The sequence below is a fragment of the Diplotaxodon limnothrissa genome, linkage group LG18 (genome assembly GCF_057381915.1).
Source record: "Diplotaxodon limnothrissa isolate DT_005_m linkage group LG18, D_limnothrissa_male_GT1.1, whole genome shotgun sequence".
Classification (NCBI taxonomy): Eukaryota; Metazoa; Chordata; class Actinopteri; order Cichliformes; family Cichlidae; genus Diplotaxodon; species Diplotaxodon limnothrissa.
The window spans coordinates 11,210,257-11,230,552 of NC_140613.1; the positions used below are offsets into that span (position 1 = coordinate 11,210,257).

The 20,296-nt window shown below is 38.4% G+C and overlaps 1 protein-coding gene across 1 annotated transcript in view; it reads right to left on the minus strand.

The window, feature by feature from the left end:
- Positions 1–1,267: 1,267 nt before the first annotated feature.
- Positions 1,268–20,296, minus strand: part of LOC146613147 (collagen alpha-1(XI) chain-like) — a 79,164-nt gene continuing 60,135 nt past the window's right edge. Inside the window, exons 46-67 of the mRNA XM_085377148.1 lie at positions 18,699–18,806; positions 15,365–15,418; positions 14,541–14,594; positions 14,352–14,405; positions 14,033–14,086; positions 12,777–12,884; positions 12,542–12,595; positions 12,214–12,267; positions 11,790–11,843; positions 9,642–9,695; positions 6,951–7,058; positions 6,772–6,825; positions 6,446–6,499; positions 5,765–5,872; positions 5,452–5,505; positions 5,329–5,364; positions 5,189–5,242; positions 4,555–4,810; positions 4,301–4,413; positions 3,967–4,035; positions 3,353–3,586; positions 1,268–2,218 (exon numbers count right to left, since the gene is read on the minus strand). Coding sequence (XP_085233274.1) covers positions 2,072–2,218; positions 3,353–3,586; positions 3,967–4,035; positions 4,301–4,413; positions 4,555–4,810; positions 5,189–5,242; positions 5,329–5,364; positions 5,452–5,505; positions 5,765–5,872; positions 6,446–6,499; positions 6,772–6,825; positions 6,951–7,058; positions 9,642–9,695; positions 11,790–11,843; positions 12,214–12,267; positions 12,542–12,595; positions 12,777–12,884; positions 14,033–14,086; positions 14,352–14,405; positions 14,541–14,594; positions 15,365–15,418; positions 18,699–18,806 — 1,935 coding nt within the window. The 3' untranslated portion in view covers positions 1,268–2,071. The remainder of the gene's footprint in view (positions 2,219–3,352; positions 3,587–3,966; positions 4,036–4,300; positions 4,414–4,554; positions 4,811–5,188; positions 5,243–5,328; positions 5,365–5,451; positions 5,506–5,764; positions 5,873–6,445; positions 6,500–6,771; positions 6,826–6,950; positions 7,059–9,641; positions 9,696–11,789; positions 11,844–12,213; positions 12,268–12,541; positions 12,596–12,776; positions 12,885–14,032; positions 14,087–14,351; positions 14,406–14,540; positions 14,595–15,364; positions 15,419–18,698; positions 18,807–20,296) is intronic.

The following is a 20,296-nucleotide window of genomic DNA, read 5'->3' on the forward strand; positions in this document are numbered from 1 at the left end:
ATATTTGGTCTGTCACATTGGTTTTGTGAAACGTATTCAATGGTTTAGGTGCTTCATTATCATAAATGTAATCTGTTCTTTCATACTCACCACTGCTAAAATGACAAACTCCCTGGGAAGAAAAGATAATTATCGCCAATTTGCATTTGTTGTAGACACTTTAGCAGCACGCAGTCCTCAGCTATTATTATGTCTACATTATGCGGGTTGTGCTGTAAATTGCAGCCTTGTGATCTCTGTGAGCGTTTTATTTTACAGTAAAAATAAGAAATTGAAATATCAAACTCTCAAAACATATCTGCTGCCCGTTTTAAGAGGTTAAAGGTTTGACTCAGCATGTTGTTGGACAAAACATGTAGCTTTGGTCGTAGATGTGCTTTCTCTTTTTCCCGTTTTTTGATAATGCATGTTGTTTTTTAGGTAAGTATTGTAACATTTTGGTGTTTAACATTTCCTCAGTATTTACTATAGATGCCAGTGGTACAGTTAGGAAACTACTGTCATTCAATGTTGACAAGATCTCCGATTTTATGCACTGCAAAATCGTGGATTTTAGCAACACACACTGGTTGGATTAATTAATAAATTCATTTTTCTATAAATGACGTTTTATCTGTAAGTGGATCCAAATGATTGCAACATGAATTTGGCAAAGCACCAGACATTTATTTCAGTTGTACATAGGTTGTAAACATACTGCTATTACACAGGTTTCAAAGCGGTTCTGAAGTCTTTGCTATCATAGCTTTAAGCTAACGATGTGGAGAGGCAAACAGATCTTGATCAAAGTCAAATCTGAGTCAGAGAGAAAAGCTGGAAGAGATCACAGTGCCTGGGCTCGGCAGAATCAATCACATGAACCCAAACTCTTGGAACCACTAATCCTCACTAATCTTAAATTATAATGGCCAAGTTAAGGTAGTATGTAGAAGGCAGCGCAGAATCACAACAAGATCGCTACTTATTTCTTCACCCAAATAGCAACACAGACATTTTTGAGAATCCAGTTTTAATATTTTTAAATGAACAATTCAAGGCACATGAAAACATTTTGTCCATTGTTACAAAGAAAACATGAACAAGGCTTTTCTTGGAATTATTTCTTTGTAAAAGTTAGAAACCACAATCAAGTATTCAAACTTGATTATAAACAAGGCTGAAGAGCCAAATGTGTCCACATTTGTAACAGAGGCATCTAACGGAATAAATTCTGTCTTAAAGAATAAGCCATTTTTTGTAATATTTATATTCCCGTTTAATTGTTTTTAATGGCTTGGTTTCCAAACTGAGTTTTAATAAACAAAAAAAATAAAAAATGGTGTTTGTGTTGGGTGTTCCAGTTTCTTTTTAATCACATAAAAGTTCCGAAAGTTGTGTTATTTACAAAAAGATTACGTCATACTTACAAATTGCTCTTGTCAAATATAAAATAAAAAATAATTCTCATCAGATTTGTTCTTAACAGACATTAAATAGGTTTTATTCTAATGCTGTTTACCAAATATTTATTGAAAATTTCAGAGGCGGGGCACATGCAGGTTTTTAGAGTGGATTCATAAAGGAACAGTATTGTACAAATAATAATAATAATAATTACAGTTTAATCAAAAAAAAATTTGTAGCACCTTGAGTGTTTTGTGATTCTGCACAAAAGCACATCTGTGGTTGTATTCAGAGCAGCACCGGGAGCATCGAGAGAGGGAGGCGTGGTTGTAGGGGAAGGACGAGGGAGGATTGGGCTTAGGGGGAGTGGAGCCTCTCTCTGCTGCTGTAAGTGTGCCACCGTCCACCATGGCATCAAATGTCCTTTTCCTGATGTCATTCCCATTAGTAAGTTAAAGTCATGTGATTCTGGCCCTACAAGGGCGAGGAGCAGTTTCCCCTGGTCAGCGCTTTCATGACAGGGCCTGGGGGACTCTTCTTCTCCTTGTTGGAGTGGATCTTCTTGGCAACAAAAGAAAAGACAGGCTTTCGCTTCGCGGGGAGAGAAGATGAAGGTTGTCAGATCTCAGCATGTGGGTGTTAATATATACCCTCTGACCCTGTCCTTCAGCGGGGAGCAGGGGTGTGTCTAGCCAAGGAAACACACAGGTCCGACCTCAAAGCCAAACCTCTGGTTGGATTTCCCAAAGTCATTCAGCATGACGTCAATGATGGGCAACTGGTCGATGCGGGGAGTGTTGATCTCCAACACCGTCTTTGAATAGCCCTGCTTCGCCTACAAACACAAAAGGGCGCACAGGGAGGCAGATATTTTGTTAAGGTGGTTCAAGTAAAGTAAACTAACCATGTTAACCCAATTTCCTTCATGGTCAACCTTCAGGATCAATAAAGTTTTATTGAATTGAATTGAATGTTAGCGCAAGGTACTAAATAATATAACATTATTTAAAATATAGATGGTTTTGGCACACGATACTCCTGAAACAACTGACTGATTAAATAACAAACAACAAATAATAATTTCATAGCTAATTAGTCTATTAGTCAAACATTGCGAAAAAACAAAAAAACAAAAAAACCAACATCAACAAACTAGTCTTCAAGCTACCTGATAAAAACCTTATTAAATTAATGCAACTCCAAAATAGTGGAAAAAATATAGTTTAAATTGTAATAGCTAACACATTACATGTAATATTACAAAAATTCGTACCCACGTACTGAATTCTATAATTATAGTATCGATTACATCCAGTGAAACCTAAAGTGACATTTGCCTTTTAGTCTAATACATATTTATACAGTGCTTACCAAATTTAACCCAATGTAAGGTTTATGTCCCAAATTAACAATATCAGTAATTACAGAAATCAATTTTTATGTTTACGTTTTGATCAAGATGCCGAGTTAAAGTTTATTAATCTGTTTTGGTGGTTGAAAGTTATGCTATAAAAACGGTACGCTGTGAACTCTCTGATCTTTAGTTTTTGACAGATTTGTAAAATAGTTGTGTTTTTCTGTTTCTGTGACAGTGGTCTAATAAATTTGTTAATCAATGTATGCTGTAGCCTCTGACACTCCGTAGACCTCCTATACACACAGCAAAATGTGTTTCACTAAGAATTAATTCATTGGATCCAGTTAAACTGATCACCATTTTGAAACAGGCTCTCGTTTTAGTTAAAGATCAGTGCTAACTGATCCAGTTATAGCATGTATCTACTTTTAAATGCCCTCATTGAGTCTATTAACCTTGCACTTGATCTCACTCTTACTCTATTCTCTCCAGGATAAAAATTACTTAAGATTTCTCTACAGCAGTCTACATATTTGTGAGGATTAATAGGATTTCATGGGATTTAGAAAAAAAGTTTAATTACAAACTGAAAGTTAGAAAATTAGTGTTTACCGAGCAGCCGTCCATCAGCGGCCTGATGAAGGGATTATTGTCATAAGACATTTCCTCGTCGTTGGAGCCCAGGAAGCGCAGTGCCTTGTCATAGCTGTCAGCATCTATATCGTGCCAGGCCACAGACTGATGGCAAATGTAGGTGAAGTTCTGCCGAGCTGAGGAGCTTAGCAGCTTCAGGAAGGTCATCTGCACTGGGTTGATGGCGTTGTCTGCTGCATCAACGTAGCTTAACTGGGGAAACATGGAAAGAATGAAAAAATCTGAGAGAGGGAGAAAGGATGTGGTAAAAGTTGGAAAGAAGAAATATAATTATGGTAATGAGAGATGGAGTGAGGTGAGTGAAGCTGAAAAATAGTATGAGACAGGAATGAAAAAATGAAGTAACAGGAAACAAGTGGAGGAACAAAAGGAAATTGAGGAAAGGTAAAATGCAAAGCATATGAGAGGGAGATGTATAACAGGGGAAGAAAGGAGAGATGTTGGTGGGAAAGAGTAACTGTTAGCAAGACAATATGATAGAGGAGCAAAATTGAAAAACTTATCTGAAAAGGATGTGAATGTCTACTGGGAGGTAATAGAAAAGAAAATAAGAGCTGTGCGGGTTGACTCACGATTTTGCCACGCTTAAATTCACTGAACCATGAACCTGGAGACTCCTTAGGCCAGTTAGATATTCTAGCCTGCAATAAATATCACACATTAATTAAATGAATTACCAAACTAGTAAAGTGCTAGTATTGCCACTGCTGTAAACAGACATTTAACATATAACTGCAAATAGCACTAATCTTTGTCAATACCCTACTGAACAGGGCTATGTAATTATAATGTGTTATTATTATGATTATTATTATTATAATAAAGCAGATCAATTGTTGATTGACTGCGAGAAAAGGATAATATGTTGGCTTCAACTGTATATAATCAGGTGTCAATGTCACTTGCCCCTGTGGATTTCTTGTCTGGGTAGATGCAGGTTTCTCCACCTGCTGTGAAGTTACAGAACACTTTGATGGTGTCTCCTATACAGCCCTGGTTTGGATCAATCCAGTATTCACCTAAGAGAGAAACAGGGACATACATAAGGAGGTGGTATGATGAACAGCTTGAAAAAGACTGCTTAACTATGTAGAAATACACATTTTTTCTACTATAAGTCACTTATAATATATAACTAAATGTTAAAATCTCAATTTTACCATCTGGGAAATCAGGCTGGCTAAGATGCAGGTCATTGCAGGTCCTGGCTGGGTTATCTTGGGTGCCCATTGGGAACTTCATGCGCTCAATGTCCTGTTTGAGGTTGTTGAGAGATCCAAAAACATCCTCCATTCCCTCCACGCCATCAACGCCGTAGTCTGCCAGTGGCTCATCTTCCTGCATCTCAGCTTGCCTTCTGGTCTTTCGGGAAGACTGCTGGATAGGCAGGGGCTGGATGACATCAGCAGGTGGACCCTGCAGCACAGAGGTTAAAGGTCAAGTGGAATTTTTGTAAACTACACTTTTCTGTCTAACAGTACAAAAGTCTAAAAAGTTCACAAATCACAAGGTGAAGAAATGACCTGTGGGCAACTGTTCAAAACCAAAGTACTTCATTCACAATAATAATTACAATTAAGGAGCCGGAACCATGCCATCATGTTTTATTTAGAAATTACCACAGTAATTAATAGACTAGAAAAATATTTGCTGATTAATCCCCATGATTTACTAAACCAGCAACTCACTAATTTTAGTTTGTGAAAAACTGTTTAGTAACAGTCTTTATTGTTAATGTAATGTAATGTTAATGAGCATTATGTACAATGTATAATTTAATGACAATAAACTCACAGGTGGTCCGGGTGGCCCAATCAATCCAGGGTCTCCCTTCTGACCAGTTGAACCCTGAAAACAAAAGTCATCATTGATTTATTTTATTTAAAGGAAGCCTCTTCTTTTAAAAACAATGCAGAAGAAAGATTACAACTTACAGTTGATCCTTTTGCGCCCTTTTGTCCTTGAGGGCCCTGAAGGGAATTAAGGCAATATTAACAGGTGAACAACACTGAATCAAAGATGGAAAACATGTTTGTTCGGCAAGATTTGTAACTTACAGAAATTCCAGGAGGACCAGGAGGGCCAAGAGGACCCGATTGACCATTAATGCCCTGAAAATTTAAAATAAATGATGTCAATCAACATGCAGTGAATAGATGTGTAAAATAAGATATGAAGTCGTATCTATTCAACTCAAAATGTCTTGCAGTAAAGGCAGTGACAGATAATCCATTTTCATTATTGATTATTTGCAACAAAGTGGCAGTACAAGAATAATTATTAGAACACAAACAAACTGATGTTCAGTGTAACTTAACAGGCTTCACATTTACTGTATAAGCTAATATAATGACTCTATGGGATACTTACAGACTCTCCCTTGCCACCTGCAGTTCCCTGGGGTCCAGGAAGACCTCTGTCTCCCTTCTCTCCAGGTTCACCAGGAGGTCCAATTAGACCAATTAGACCTGGGTGACCCTAGAGCCAGAAGAAGAAGCCAAATCAAAATATATTAAAGGGGCACGAAATCAATTCAAAAAGAAGATATTTTTACTAATTATGTTACATCATTTTCATATCGGCAATATTTTAATGTTTGTACATTTACGACCAACAAGAAAAGTAAATATGCTAATTCATATGTGAGTTTGTTCACAATGACTGGCAAGATGGCCTTAACGCTGTCTTATTTCTGCATATAAATAATTAGTGTGTTTATTGCAGTCATCATATTTAACAATGGTGGTCTGTCTCAGCACCTGCTGGTGAGCAATGTTATGACCATCTGCTTCTGACTACTGCATGCTGGCATTAAACCAATGACCATTACGAAGATGATATTATTGGGCTTATACATATTCATTCACTGCATTAAATCACTGTGTGAAAGACTCCTCACAAATCAGAGCCTTTCTTCTTCTCACTGGGAGTGTGAACAAAGAGACAGGCCGAGATATTTGCTTACTTCGGGAGCTTCAGATAAGGTGCATAAGCAGACACAAGAAATATAAAATAAAGCAATTTGAGATTAGCATCGTAATAATGTCTTGCCTTCTCTCCCTTGTATCCAGAGTCACCTTTCATACCAGGAAGTCCAGGTGGTCCCTGTGGAGAGAGAATCAGGTTGTCAAGTCTAACTGTCAGTGTGAAATGAATTCACACTGTCTTACAATGACAGCCGACACTGGTCTCTGCATTTGTGTTTACTATTCAGTATCTTCTTTGCAGAGCTACAAAACTAACGATCACACCAAAAACTTTATTGTGTCATAACAATCCTGTTGAAAATGGCTGATTTATAAATATTATGACTAGAAAGCAGTTCATATTCCAGATATTAAAGTATTATATGGGGGCGGTGCAAGGAAATGTCTTACAATAGGACCAGGAGGGCCATCTTGACCGGAAGCACCAGAGAGTCCTTGCTCACCCTGAAAATAAGAAAAAATAGTATTTTTTATAATTAAATAAAACAATTATTAGGAGATTTGCCAGTAATACTTGCTTATAAAATGTATAATGGTGCAGAAAATGTGATTATCAAAGATCCACTCACAACAGGGCCAGGGATTCCACGAAGACCCTCAGCACCAGACTTTCCAGGGGGACCTTGGGGTCCCACAGGTCCAGTTTTCCCAACAGGTCCTTCTGCTCCAGCTTCTCCCTGTAAAACAAAGTAACATCAGTCCTTATCATCATCTTCATAAGTCATTCACGAGTAGTGTACCGTTTGAAAAGCAAACTTCTGTAGGCAAAAAAAAGAAAGAAAAAGAAAACAAACAAATCCATGTTAACTGTATTTAACTTTCTCATCAAATGTATAAAACAGATGGTCTTTGGATATTATGCACACTTATATACAGCCATGGGTAGCAGATCCAAACAAAACAAGAACCCACATATTTATTCTGGCAATTGTCAAAACTTTGCAGGGACCTTTGCTTTGCAATACAGGCAATAGGCTATATCATACCGTTCACGGTAATACCGGTGTAATGTTGGGCAACGATAGGAAAATGAAATATCGCGATAGAATATGGGTAAAACACGCATGCGCAGTGCCTTTGTTTACATACGCACATGGCGGCGACGCAGAATGAGAAGGGCGAAAGCGGATCGTTGAATGAAACGGATGAACCAGAATTGGTTTGTAAAAATGCTGCAACTTCAGTGGTGTGGAACTGGTTTAGCTTTCATCCGTCAGATACACAACAAAGCACTATTTTTGGTAGAGCATGCTAGCAGGTCGTCGTTATTACCGTGTTTTTTGGAAAATACGGCACACTTAAAATCAATCCTTTGATTTTTCTGAAAATCGACAGTGCCCCTTATAATCCCATGTGCCTTATGTATGAATTCTGGTTGTGTTTACTGACCTCGAAACGATTTTATGTGGTACACGGCACTTGAAAATCTGTCAAATGTTTCAGTATGTCTTTGCTAAGCTACGAAGCCACACCGCTTGATGGATTGTCGGAGCATTACGGCTATCGTAGGCAGGCGCCTCGCGGAGTGATACGTACTGTGCTTCAACATAATATTACCGTATTGTGTGTATAACCTCTTTTTAAGTTTTGTGGATTTTATACATGGTTATGCTGAGGATATGTCGGCCAATTTCCACTGGAAATGCCTTTTCGTTAAACTGTCAACAAGGAATTTGCATTTGCACTGTTAATTTTTTATATAACTTTAATGCACTTAAAAAAGCTGCTTGTTAAAGTGAAAATACATTGATGTTTTGTTTTTTTGCACTAATAAAGTTGAGGAGTTGTAAAGTATTTTGTCTAGTGTCAATTATATCGTCAGTTATATCGTTATCGCAACTTTTCAAAAGTATATTGTGATAAATATTTTTGGTCATATCGCCCTGCTCTAACAGGCAAAATCCTGTGGTACCAACACTATATGACCTCTGTCCAACTTGATAATTAAACTAATCCTGTATCTCAAAGTCATACATTTCGATATTCTGAATGTTCTCTGCTGCAAAAGCTTAGAGTGGAGGGATTTGAGGATTTGCGACGTCAAAACAGACCAAATGTTACCAGGTCACATCTGCTGTCTCTGAGCAGGAACGACAGGTTTTTATGTATTGAAGTTCCAGAGATGTCATATTGACTAGGATGATAGGCGGAGCGGATTAGATTGTTCTGACAACTAATTAGGCCTGGATTTGACACTCAAGGATCACCACGCAGCCTTTGGCTTGTCTCCGTCAAATCAAGTGTAATCCTTTACCTCAGTGTGGATAGAATGTGCACTTTGTCCATATGTCCGTCTGTGAGTGTGTGCGTGTGTTGAAAATAAGTCAGAGATGGAGACTGACAAAAATACAAAAGAAGTGATATTTGTCACGTTTTCTGTTTGTGCAATTCTTTAAACCGTGTGATTTGTGTACAAAAAAACCCCAACACAATTTAAAACTTTCAATGATTTTTAAACTCTTTCAATCATTATCTTTGATTGTGCAGAAAATTGTGTACTTTAACAAAACAATCAAATCTGTTGACAGTCTCAGAAATAAGTTGTTGCTATTAATTTGTCTATTTGTGTGCAATTCAGCTGAAGAAAATGTTAGAGCAAAAGCTTTGAATGGATGTAGCTTGTTCTTTCCAGAATTTCTAGACATTTCTTTTTGCTGGAAAACATTTTTGCAAATATTTTAAAAATTTGGCATTTTATTTCAACATGCAAAGAAAGACATTAAGGAGTTGTGACAATCTTGTTGGCTCACAGTTGCTTATCCAGCAGTTTTGGAGCAGCCTTATTACTCATGTGGAGTCCTTTTTTTACTAGCAAATCCCTTGGCTGTTTTTGGTCTCTGCCAAATTCTGACTGAAATATCTTACTCTTTAAATGGTCCACTATATTCAGTAGCTATTCAGTAGATTTGTCTATCTGCCATGTGGTCGTGAACAATGGATTTTTTTAGCCTTTTTTAGTGAAATCAACTGAAATCATGCTAACATTTTGACATATTAACATAATCAAATTACTGTACTCAAAAAAGTTGAAAATCACTATATAAGCTGAAGGTGAAGATTAAGATGACAAATCTTTGTTCATCAGTAAGAGAAATAGCTTTCATACTTCATAGGATCAACACGTTTATTATATTCATAAGTTAGGTTAAATGCTGTAATATAGTTATAATTACCCAAACTTTTAAAAAAATTAAACAGTATATATTAACACCGTTCAAAACACGATTATAATTTACAAAATCCTACTTTCTCTAACTTACCTTAGATCCCTTTTCTCCTTGTCTGCCTGCCTGACCTGCTGGTCCAGCGGGTCCCTGGGAAAAACAAAGTTTAAACAATATGAGGATTTTGTAAGCACATACTTGGAAAACAAATCATTGTAAGACCTGCTAAAAAGCACACACCAACTGACTTTGTCCCTAAAAGTAAAATGATCCAACATTTGCAAAACACACAGCAGTTTCATATACATACTAATTATTTATCTGAAGCATGCTCTGACCTTGAGTTACGCAGGACCAGGCAACATCATTGCAAGAAAATTGTCCTACATTCCAAACATACTGAGATAAAAATGCATCAGCATTTTCACCAAACAGCCTCTGGTCAAAACCTTGTAAGTGGGCTGACATTTGCCATTACAACCCATAATCAAATAGACCAAACAAAAGCCACCAGTCCTCAATGTAGGTTACAAGCACTGGCAACTGCGTATGTGCATTAGTGAATGTGTGTCTGACTGTGTGGATGCGGCCATGTGTGTGTGTGCACCCGTGCGTATGTGTGCTAATGTAGGCAAGCAGCCACATGCATCAATGAGCACCGAACCTGAGTCAATTTCGAGGAGATATTGGGCAAGAAACTAACGCAGAATTACCTTGGAGAAGGATGAAAAATCATATCGCTAAGTCTATTAATATGGACATGCAACTGGGGTCTAATTTGTTCTCCAGCCTCTGCCACCACCAAACTACCCCTTTGAATACAAATTCTCTGGATAAAAAATGTTTACCAGGCCAACGTTTTTAAAATGCACGCGCATCCATTTTATCCCAAGACACAGAATCGCATCTAAAACATCCAAACTACTGCGCCTGATGCCTAACGAATAACATTTCTAGCAGTAAAGCACCACCACCACAGGTAGATATAGTTTTTGGAACCCTCAATCTCAGATAATGCTGCAATATCTATCCAGTGATCATTTTTCTGTCCAAGAACCCACAGGGCTGTACAATATCTCCACACAAGCCCTTTGTTGCTGATAGGACTGAGAAATGAATGTGTTTAAGCCATATCAGAGCTTTTTAATCACAATTCCTGCAGTCAAAATACTGCTCAAAAAAAGAGTACAGAAAAATGGCACTGAGATATGTTTCTCCCCTGTGACAATATCAGACTGCTCATTTTAAAGCAAAAGTTATTCCTCGAGGTCCTTAGCTGTAGATATAAATATACTTTTTTCTGCCACTAATCTGTGCCAGTGGTGATGCTGGCATTCAATTAGTCCTGACTTGGTGCCTTTTTCAGAACCACCTAACAAATATTATGTAACATTACTATGAAACACTCTGGAAATTTCCATAAAAGCAAGTGCTATCTCCTAATCATTGGTATATTTTGTCCTACAGCCCATCTCGTAGGCACTGAGGTCAGTTGTTACAGCTTTGAGGGAGTCAATTTTGTGGTGCCACAATATTTTTATGCCAAATCCTCTATCATATGAGTTTTGGCGTTTTTTCTGTATCATTATAGGGTCTGTACCTTACAATATAAAGTACCTTGTGATTTGGTGCTTTATAAATAAAATTGAATTGGAAATGTGTGGAATCGGTGCTTGATTGGGCATATTCACTGGCACCACACTGCTGGCAAAAAACCAAACAAAAAACCCCAAAGAACTTGAAATATGAAAGTGTCCTTCTCTCTTGTCACACTGTGGCAGCTTTTAATATGGTACATTAACAACATGCTTTATTGATAATTGTAAAACATTATTACCGTAATTGAAAGGCATCATAAAAAAAGCAGCCCAAGTGAAATGAAATAATCTCAGCTGAATTCTGGTGTGAATGAAAGGGTGCAGAGTGCCTGAAATTATAGTGACAAGTTCATTTACTGACATTAGCAGCAGCAGCAGTCCTACTCTTTCACTCTTGCTGCCAGTCAAATTCACAATACGCCAATACTGTCCTGCAGTATGACTGCTCATGGAAATTACTGGTTACTCTAGGATTTAACTAACGGAACAAATTTCCTGTGAAACCATGGATCAATTAAAGACCCGAGTATGTGATCATAAATATGTATCACCGTGCCGTGGATAGTAAAGTAGCACTAAGCATGTTAAGAATGCTGTGCCTCGAATCAAAGTATCATCGCATGCATCATTTTTGAAATGTACTCACCCTTTTGCCAGGAGGTCCTGGTACTCCAGCTTCACCAGATGGACCTGGAGGGCCCTAAAGTAGAATAGACAGAACACTTAACTCCACTTCATAAAAATGGAGGGTGATGTTACATAATGAGATATCTCTACATCTGTAAAAAGAGATACCCAGTTTTAAAGGATGGATATGAAACAGTTTTTTGGTCTCTTTTACACTCACTTCACTGTGTTATTACTAGAGCTTCCTCATTGTAAACTGTATATATTACAGCAGAAGTAAATTGAAATTGTTTGTAATAGACACTATTAGAAATTTTATCTTCATTTTTCCATTACTGTTATTTTTAATGTTAAACTCTAAGAAAGACTGCGACTAACTAATGAAAGAGTAAATCCTGCTCCGTTCTCTCACATTTACAGTAATATGATAATGTTGGACTTACTGGCTGCCCAGCCTCTCCATCATCTCCTCTGTCTCCAGGCAAACCATCCAGACCCTAAACAAAATACACAAATGAGGCAGACAAAACACCATTAATCAATTATAGTCCTGAGACACAATATTATAATATCAAAAAGAATTTTCACAGATAAAAAGAAAAGGTAAAGTTATAATACTGAAAAACTGATCATATTTTCTTTGTTTTCGAGTTAACTGACAATCATTAAAATCCACTAACTCATAACCATAATTATTATGATGCATATACATCAAATTCTGTGATACTGCAAACATGAAGCCACTGATTGAGGGATAAATGCAGCACTTACAGCAGCACCAGGCTCACCAGGGGGGCCAGGGTCTCCTGGGAAGCCGACAGGACCCTGCAGACACATCGAGGCATTGAAAAAAGTGAGCTTGCTTCACATATTTGACATTGTGTCAACAACAGCTGTGGCAGAAGAAAGCTCGACTGAGAAATATGACACAATGACGCTGTCGCTGGCAGCTCTAATAGTGCATCAGTCATGGATGCGTGTATGTGTTTTTGTGCAGCTGACATACAGGGTTACCCTTGGGACCATCATCTCCAGGGGGTCCACGTGCACCGGCGGGTCCAGCAGCTCCTGGGGGCCCAGTTTCTCCCTTCTCACCCGTCTCTCCTTTCGGGCCCTAAGGAAATATAAATCAATGTCTTGTCACCATGAAGACCACATAAGAGCCATCCATACTACTTTGACAATAGGATACTAAATATGGAACAAGTCAAACATGTTATTAAAGCTGTCACTCCAACTACCATCAAAACTTTCACAAAACTGCCCAGAAGAGGAGAAAACTGAAAAAAAGCCCAACTGACTGAACTTTGAGCATCTATTTCAAATGAAAATTTCTATTTTATCCAGCAGATGATAAAGCAAATTAGTCCAGCATAGTGTCTGACTGTAGTAATAGCAATCTTTAAGCATTGGCTATGACTCAGAGCAGCAGTTGAAGCATAATTACAAGCCCAGAATCATTAACTGGTCCACTAGAGCTGAGCAATGCTGGAGCAAATGCCAGCATGGCATCTTTAAAGTTGACCTCATTGTGACGTGCAGCGCTGGAGTCTATCTGTCACTGTACACAGAAGCGAGGCAGCAACCGGATAAGTCAATACATCCTGACAGACTCAAGGTGAGGTGTCCCTTGCTTTACAGAAGCAGTGGCTTAGTCTGGATTGATGGCAAAGCTCTGATCTAAGATGTTCGGGATGACTACTGTGAAAACTTTTCCTTTTTTATACCGTAAGAAAGGAAAGCTGAGACCTTGTTTGCGGGCAAACACAAGGTGCTGCATCATAGAACACATTTTATGCATATTATGTAAATGAAATCGCCATAAAAATGTAATCAACAAATGTCATACTTTTGTCACAGAACATAAGATATTCAGAATTTTACCCTTATTGCAGCCTAGCATGTGATGGTAGATGAATGACACAATCAAGGGTGGAGCGTAGCAAATGCGGCTGAGCTAATTATTTGCTTAAAAGCCCTCAGGTTGCTAGCATATCTACACATTGAACTAGATTAATCAGAGGTAAAAAATACTTAGAGGGACCGTAGAACAGCTGACAGCTGAAGTGTCATCTAATTACACAACTTAATTAGCTGTGCTAAGCAATATTTATAGGTTGATTGTTAAAACAGTCCCAGTTGCACAAGAACGCAGAGTGCTAGACTGTGTGGCAATCTCTGTTTAGATGTGTATAAGTAGTCAGTTCTCATGGCTTTGATGTTAAAAACGCTGTCTAGATTGAAACAAGAAAGAGCACTTACTCCGATACCAGGCTCCCCAGGTGGTCCTGGGTTGCCAGCCTCGCCGGTTTCTCCCTGTGATGTCACAGTGATATGTGAATTAGTTTGTGAAAAGTTTATTATCACACTGACATCAAACAGTCCAGCTTTATCAGCTAATTAGCGTATCAACTGACAACTCAGTGTTTTTTCAGTTTGTGTTTTAATAGCAGTGTCCTTGAGAAGTGGAAAGAGAAACGGCAAATATAACGAACATAATTTCAGGCAAAACTTACCAAAGAAAAAGATAGAATTTTATTTCTAGGAGCTGAAAAAGATATGAGCAATATTTGGTTCTTACCTTTTCACCCACACCTCCCATTGTACCAATACTCCCAGGAGGACCTTGTGCACCCTGCAGATAAATCACAGAGACAGCAGTGAGTACAAGAATCTTATGAAAAGAAATTGTTTAACAAGCTGTAATTTTTAAAAAAGCTAACTGTAACTGAAGCCTAATGGAGGACAAAGAAAACAAATATCAACTTACACTGGCTCCACCGGAACCCTGAGGACCTCTGGGGCCAGGAGGACCAGGTGGACCCTGTCAAAAGGCGAGGAGAGAGCGTATGTCCTTTATTAGGTAAACTTGGGGCATACGACTGCTGTTCAAACCTTTTGTTGGTGAGAGGCAACCAATCAGAAGAAAGAAAGAGTGTCCCAAGAGAAGGGCATTAAAACGCGTTGTTTCAAAAAGAGTATGAAGTGAGAGGCAGCACTGAGGTAAAAGCTACTCTCGGAGAATTAACATAAAAAATATGGAGTTCAAAATAAGGATAAACGGCCCCCTTCAGCGATCACTTCTTCACTCTAACACATTGTTTTCTTCTTTTATAGGATGTAACTTTAATAATAGCATTGTCATAGCTGCTGTCTTACTTGCAGATGCAGTAGCAACAACATCAACAGACATGTCAGACCCACTGTTGTAGTTTACCACATTTTTTATTGTGCCTTGTCAGTGTCAGACACAGACAGGGAGAGAAAAAACTAAGCTGCTCTGCATCTGTGTTTATCGTGTGTAAGTGCTGGTATGAGATTAAAACAGCCCTTCATGCAAAAGCTTGTTTGTTCTGACTCTTAAAAGAGTGAACAAATAATACATGATAAAACACGATGCAAAACACAGTGCACAGAAACAGACCACACGCAAATTTAAATATTTGGAAGGCTTATGTTCAGTTCTTTTACATATGCTATGCAGCTGGTGGAGCCGCCAGACTCAGCTCCAAGCCAGAACTTCTAAACAATCAGCACAATTTCTCACTTCACTGGCTTATTCGTGAAAACAATACGAAAGAGAGCTGCACTCACCATTGGTCCGACGTCTCCATTCTCTCCCTTCTCACCAGGAGGGCCGGGCAAACCCTGGAAAGCAGACAAATTTTTCAAAACTCAGAGAAAAGGTCATGCGAGGCAGCACTCGAGACAAAACTGTACATTCGAAAATCCACTAATGTAAAGACACATACAATTTTGCTGCTCATTAACAGGTACTTTCAGATGATGTGTATTGAATAGTGGGGTTGTAGTGTGCAACGCAATGGAGAATGCATTAATACAAGCAGAACCCCAGCGAGTAAACACACAATTAGTCAAAAAGGACACCTATTGTAATTAAAGGGTATTGGAGGCTTGGGTATAATCAGCCTGTGTAAATTGCAGGGTGGAAACGCCATCCATCTACGTCCACAGGAAAGTGGAAACAAAGGGGACAGCCGAGGCGATGCGTATTATCCAGCTCTGGGATTCAATCATGCTTGACTGAAACAGTATGAATACACCTTGGGAAGGAGGATCTTTAACAGAAATGAAGAAGCTCTCACTTGCTGTTGTAGCTTATTGTGTATTGGCATAATTATGGATATTATGTGTTGTGTTGGTTTAACTCCGGTGATGGAGCATGCATAATCATAAGGTGGGTGGAAAGCAGCGGTAATGATAAGTTACTCTAAAATGAAAATGACATGCATATCGATCACTGCAAAAACATACGTGTAGTTTCAGTCCATTTTGTTGATTTACTGTACCTTTGTAATGACAGGAAAGGCTTATTTATTACAGAGCGTGACTGGGATTTAGACATGGTAATAAAGCACAAGAGTTGTACTAATGGGAAAATAAATCAAGCATCAAACAATTCCATGTCTAATGCTTTGAAGTGACAGGCGTCGATCAATATCGGACTTTCAGGCTTGTTTCTAAACTGTATATTCGAACTGATATCAAAATAGGTGCCCGGATTGAATTAACAAGCATCATTCAAACACATGTAATCAATAAATATTTACTTATGACTGCCATTTCCTTTTATTTTCCACACTAGCCCTGAGCTATGAGCACACTCTGGTATAATCAAATCTGATATTTACTCTCCTCTATGTTCCCATCTTAACCTCTTAATCTGAAGATTTCTTGCGCTCAGTGAGGACTCCAATATTCCACGGCAAACATGGCCCCAAATGATGGAGGGCTTTCAGACTGGAGCCATTCATTCCCCATAGTCAAAAATCATTAATGCTACAGATAATTGCATTGAAGAGCTGAGCTCGCAGCAGCTGCTGCCATCTATTGAAGGGCAGCTTAGCCAAACATAATTAAAAGAGTTGAGATCGAGTGCATTATGCCCAATTAAAAGCCAATTGCACTTAATAACAACGTTATCTGGCCCTATTGACCAGCAGGGTTTTGCTCTAATTTCATCCTCGGTGAGTCCTTGGATAATTGACTTTGAGATATTCTAAAGTGTGCCGTTTCTTTATTCTTTGCCACCAAAGCAAGTTCCCAAAACTTTGGTTCACTGGGTTAAATGAGCGAACGCTTGACCCCTTCGCTCTTCCTTTGACTCTGTGGAGTTCTGAGTAAGGGAGGACTGAATAGAGCAGTGCAACAGTAACATGAACACTCTTGATCTTACAAACTCTCAGTTATGTATGGGAAAAACTTCTTCACTTTTAAGTTTACTTGTTATGGTCAAATGTAATTAGGGCTCTTTTGCCTCAGCGACAAACAGCTTTGGCTTCATCTACAGCTACAACACTAACAAGAACAAGTTTTTTTTTAAAAAGAATTTAATGCACAACAACCAATAGTGAAGGATTACTATATCCTTGATTACTATACTATTTCATATTTGTATGATGTTTTATAGGTGACATGCTGATATTTTTACCTGCTATTTTGCTATAAGGGCTTATAACTGTGGTGCTATTTGTGAGACTTGCTGTTGGTAATTTAATAAATAAGAAGTGCATGCTTGGAGACAAATGCCTTCAAAATGATCAGGTTTGTTATGTTTTTCTCGCGATGTTTAGTTATAACTAGCTTGATGGTTCCCTTGAAGTTTTCCACTAAGAAGATAAGGTAACCTTAATGCTAACCTTCTGAATAAACCAAATTAGCCTAAACTAAACTATCCACATGTGCAATATCCAAATAAATTGAGCTAACATTAATCACTTCTGATCATATCAAACCAAATAATGGTGCTATTTGTTGGTTGTGCTTTAAATTTAAAATAGAAGTAGACATAGGTAAACGTGCATGGAGGTGGAACCAAAAATGAAGGTTACTTATTGACAAAAGCCCTAAAATATTACTGTCATGTATAAGTATATTTAATATGCCAGTCCAGTTTTATAAAGCAATTTTCAGACACACCAGTAATTTGTAAGGTCACTTGTTATATATGCAAAACAAGAAGTGTGTCAATTCAAACTCATTTTACATTGTGAGCCACATTTTGGCTACTTTCATCTTAAGCGGGCCAGACCAGTGACACTACATAATAAAAGTTCTGGTAGTTCATTGTTCACTGTGTCCCATAATTATAAAATATAAAGTTTACAGTCAATAAGTGAAAATTGTCTTTTTTTCTCTATGAACCCACTGCAAAAAACATCCATACTGTCCAATTAGCTGGACCGGTGTGTTTGCTGGGCTGCATCTGTCCCCGGGCCTTATGTTTAACCCCCTGGTCTAAGTCCTACAACACCCCTGACATTCTCATTGAAAGCAAATTGCTGTCCTTTTTTTCTGAATCTTCTAAGGACCAAATATTTTATCTTTACTGTAATATGCCCATTAAAAAAAACATCTGCAAAAGATAAATGGATTTACCGTACATTGATTTAAATACTTGGTCAAATACCACAGCAGCTGGTCTCTTACTTAGACCTGAGAGTACTAGAGGGGAGCGGTTTACTGCATGATAATAATGTAGCCTGAGTGGAAAAACCAATGGCAGTCTCTCCTCCACCACTAATGTTGCGGCAAAATGCCAAATGCAAAAATGTTCACAATGGTGATGGATTTTTTAGCACAGTCTATGCTAAGAAAAGTCCTTGAAGGGGAAAAAGCATTATTTGCCCAGGAGCAATACAAAGTGCTATTAGGAGTCAAGGCTGCATTAATAAATTATGCTTTGTTTTGATGTAATGTAAATGATGTAAGGAGAGATGAAATGTTGTCGGTTTTAGGGGTGTGGAAGAAGTCATTCTGCTCTGGATGGCTTTGACAAGGGAAAGAAATGAACATACCTATGAGGCACTGTTCAACGTGACCTGGTTGTCATGCGTTTAGAGAACGAGAGTTAGACAGTCAAAATATAGATATAAAAGTTTCAGATTTCCTCAGATTTTGGGAATACCTGCAGTCCAATGGGTCCGGGTAAACCTGGGAATCCTCTTGGTCCTTCATCTCCTTTCTGGCCAAACATACCCTGCTGTCCTCTCGGTCCAGCTTCACCATCACTGCCCTGTTAGAGGTTAAAGTGCAAGACATGCAAACACCTTTACTCTCACTCCCACTGACCAAGTGCAATTCTACAATCATTAACTGGGATTTTTTTCTCATTCTTCTAATCAATTTCATGGTTACAGAGTATATCCAAGCTCAGACGGGAGATGGTGGGTCGATACGCACATTCAATCACAGATTAGGATGGACAGTTACAGTACTTGAATGGTTTTTTGAAGGACATTTTACTGCAGTTTTATCAATCCATCAATGCTGAGAACCAACATATTGTTCCCCAGGGTTCTTGGAGTGATTAGAATGCACCCATGACAGGTCAACGGTCTATCTCACTTCACTCACAGACTATTTAAAATGCACAGTCAACCAACATGTGGAAGTTTGATTGTTTGGTTTTTCAGAGGACTGTGTGAGGAGGAAAATTAAACTTGCGACAGGAATGGACCAGAGAGAGACAACAGTTCTAAACACTGATACATTGTGCTGCTCGTCTACCAGGGGAGCAGCCATCCTACCAAAGCTTCTCATCAGGGAATGCAGGATGGAGTACAGTATAGCCAAAGGGTTATGGTAAACAGCGTATGTGAAAGATGCTGACTTCATCTCTGAAGCCAGAGGTGCACAGAGCTACGGAGGATGGAAATAAGAGACTGTGGGGAAAGAGTGAAGTGCTGACAGACTGGGAGTTTTCAGTTCAAACGCATGTCAGCACTTGAAAGTGCTTGAGGAGCTCTTACTGAGCCCTGGGACATGTAGGACGCTTCAGGCTATGGTACTGAATGCAGAACAGTTTAGAAGGAAATATTAGGTGATTACAAGGAGGTGGACTAAAGTTAAAGTGACTTCAAGAAAAAAAAAAGTCACAAATCTAACTGTTTGAACATCTCCTTGGGGAGACTAGAAAAGAATTGTGTCTCTATGTCGAGTGCTTGACCTCAACTGCTACATAATTTGTTATTCATTGTAACACTGCATGCACAGCCTGCAACCTCCGTATATGTGTTGGCACCATCCGTGCCCTTGAATCAGAGCAATAGAGGCTTTTGCTGGAAGAAACTATCCGGACCTGCCAAAACAGATAGAAAACGCAATAACAGCTCACCATCTAAGTATGAAGCTTACTTCTTGTGTCACGTGAAAACAGTCCAACACTGGTGAATTTCTTATGTCAATTCATCATAAGCAATGAAACAAATGGCAATTTTTGGGTACAATTGTACTTAATACAAGTATAAAAACAAGTATAAACCTTTACTGAATACTATATTATGTTGAAACTCTCCACTTTTCCTTCCAGTTAAACAGAAAAACTGGGATGTAAAAATAAAAAAGGTCTGCAGAGACACTTTAAGTACTGTCCATCTTTTACCTTGGATTGACCTTCATCTAGTCTTAATTAATTAGTATATAAATAAAGTTTTATTTGAAGTGTAATTTATGAAAAGAAATGCAAAAGCTAACTATGAACTGTAACAGTATGTTTAGCATAAC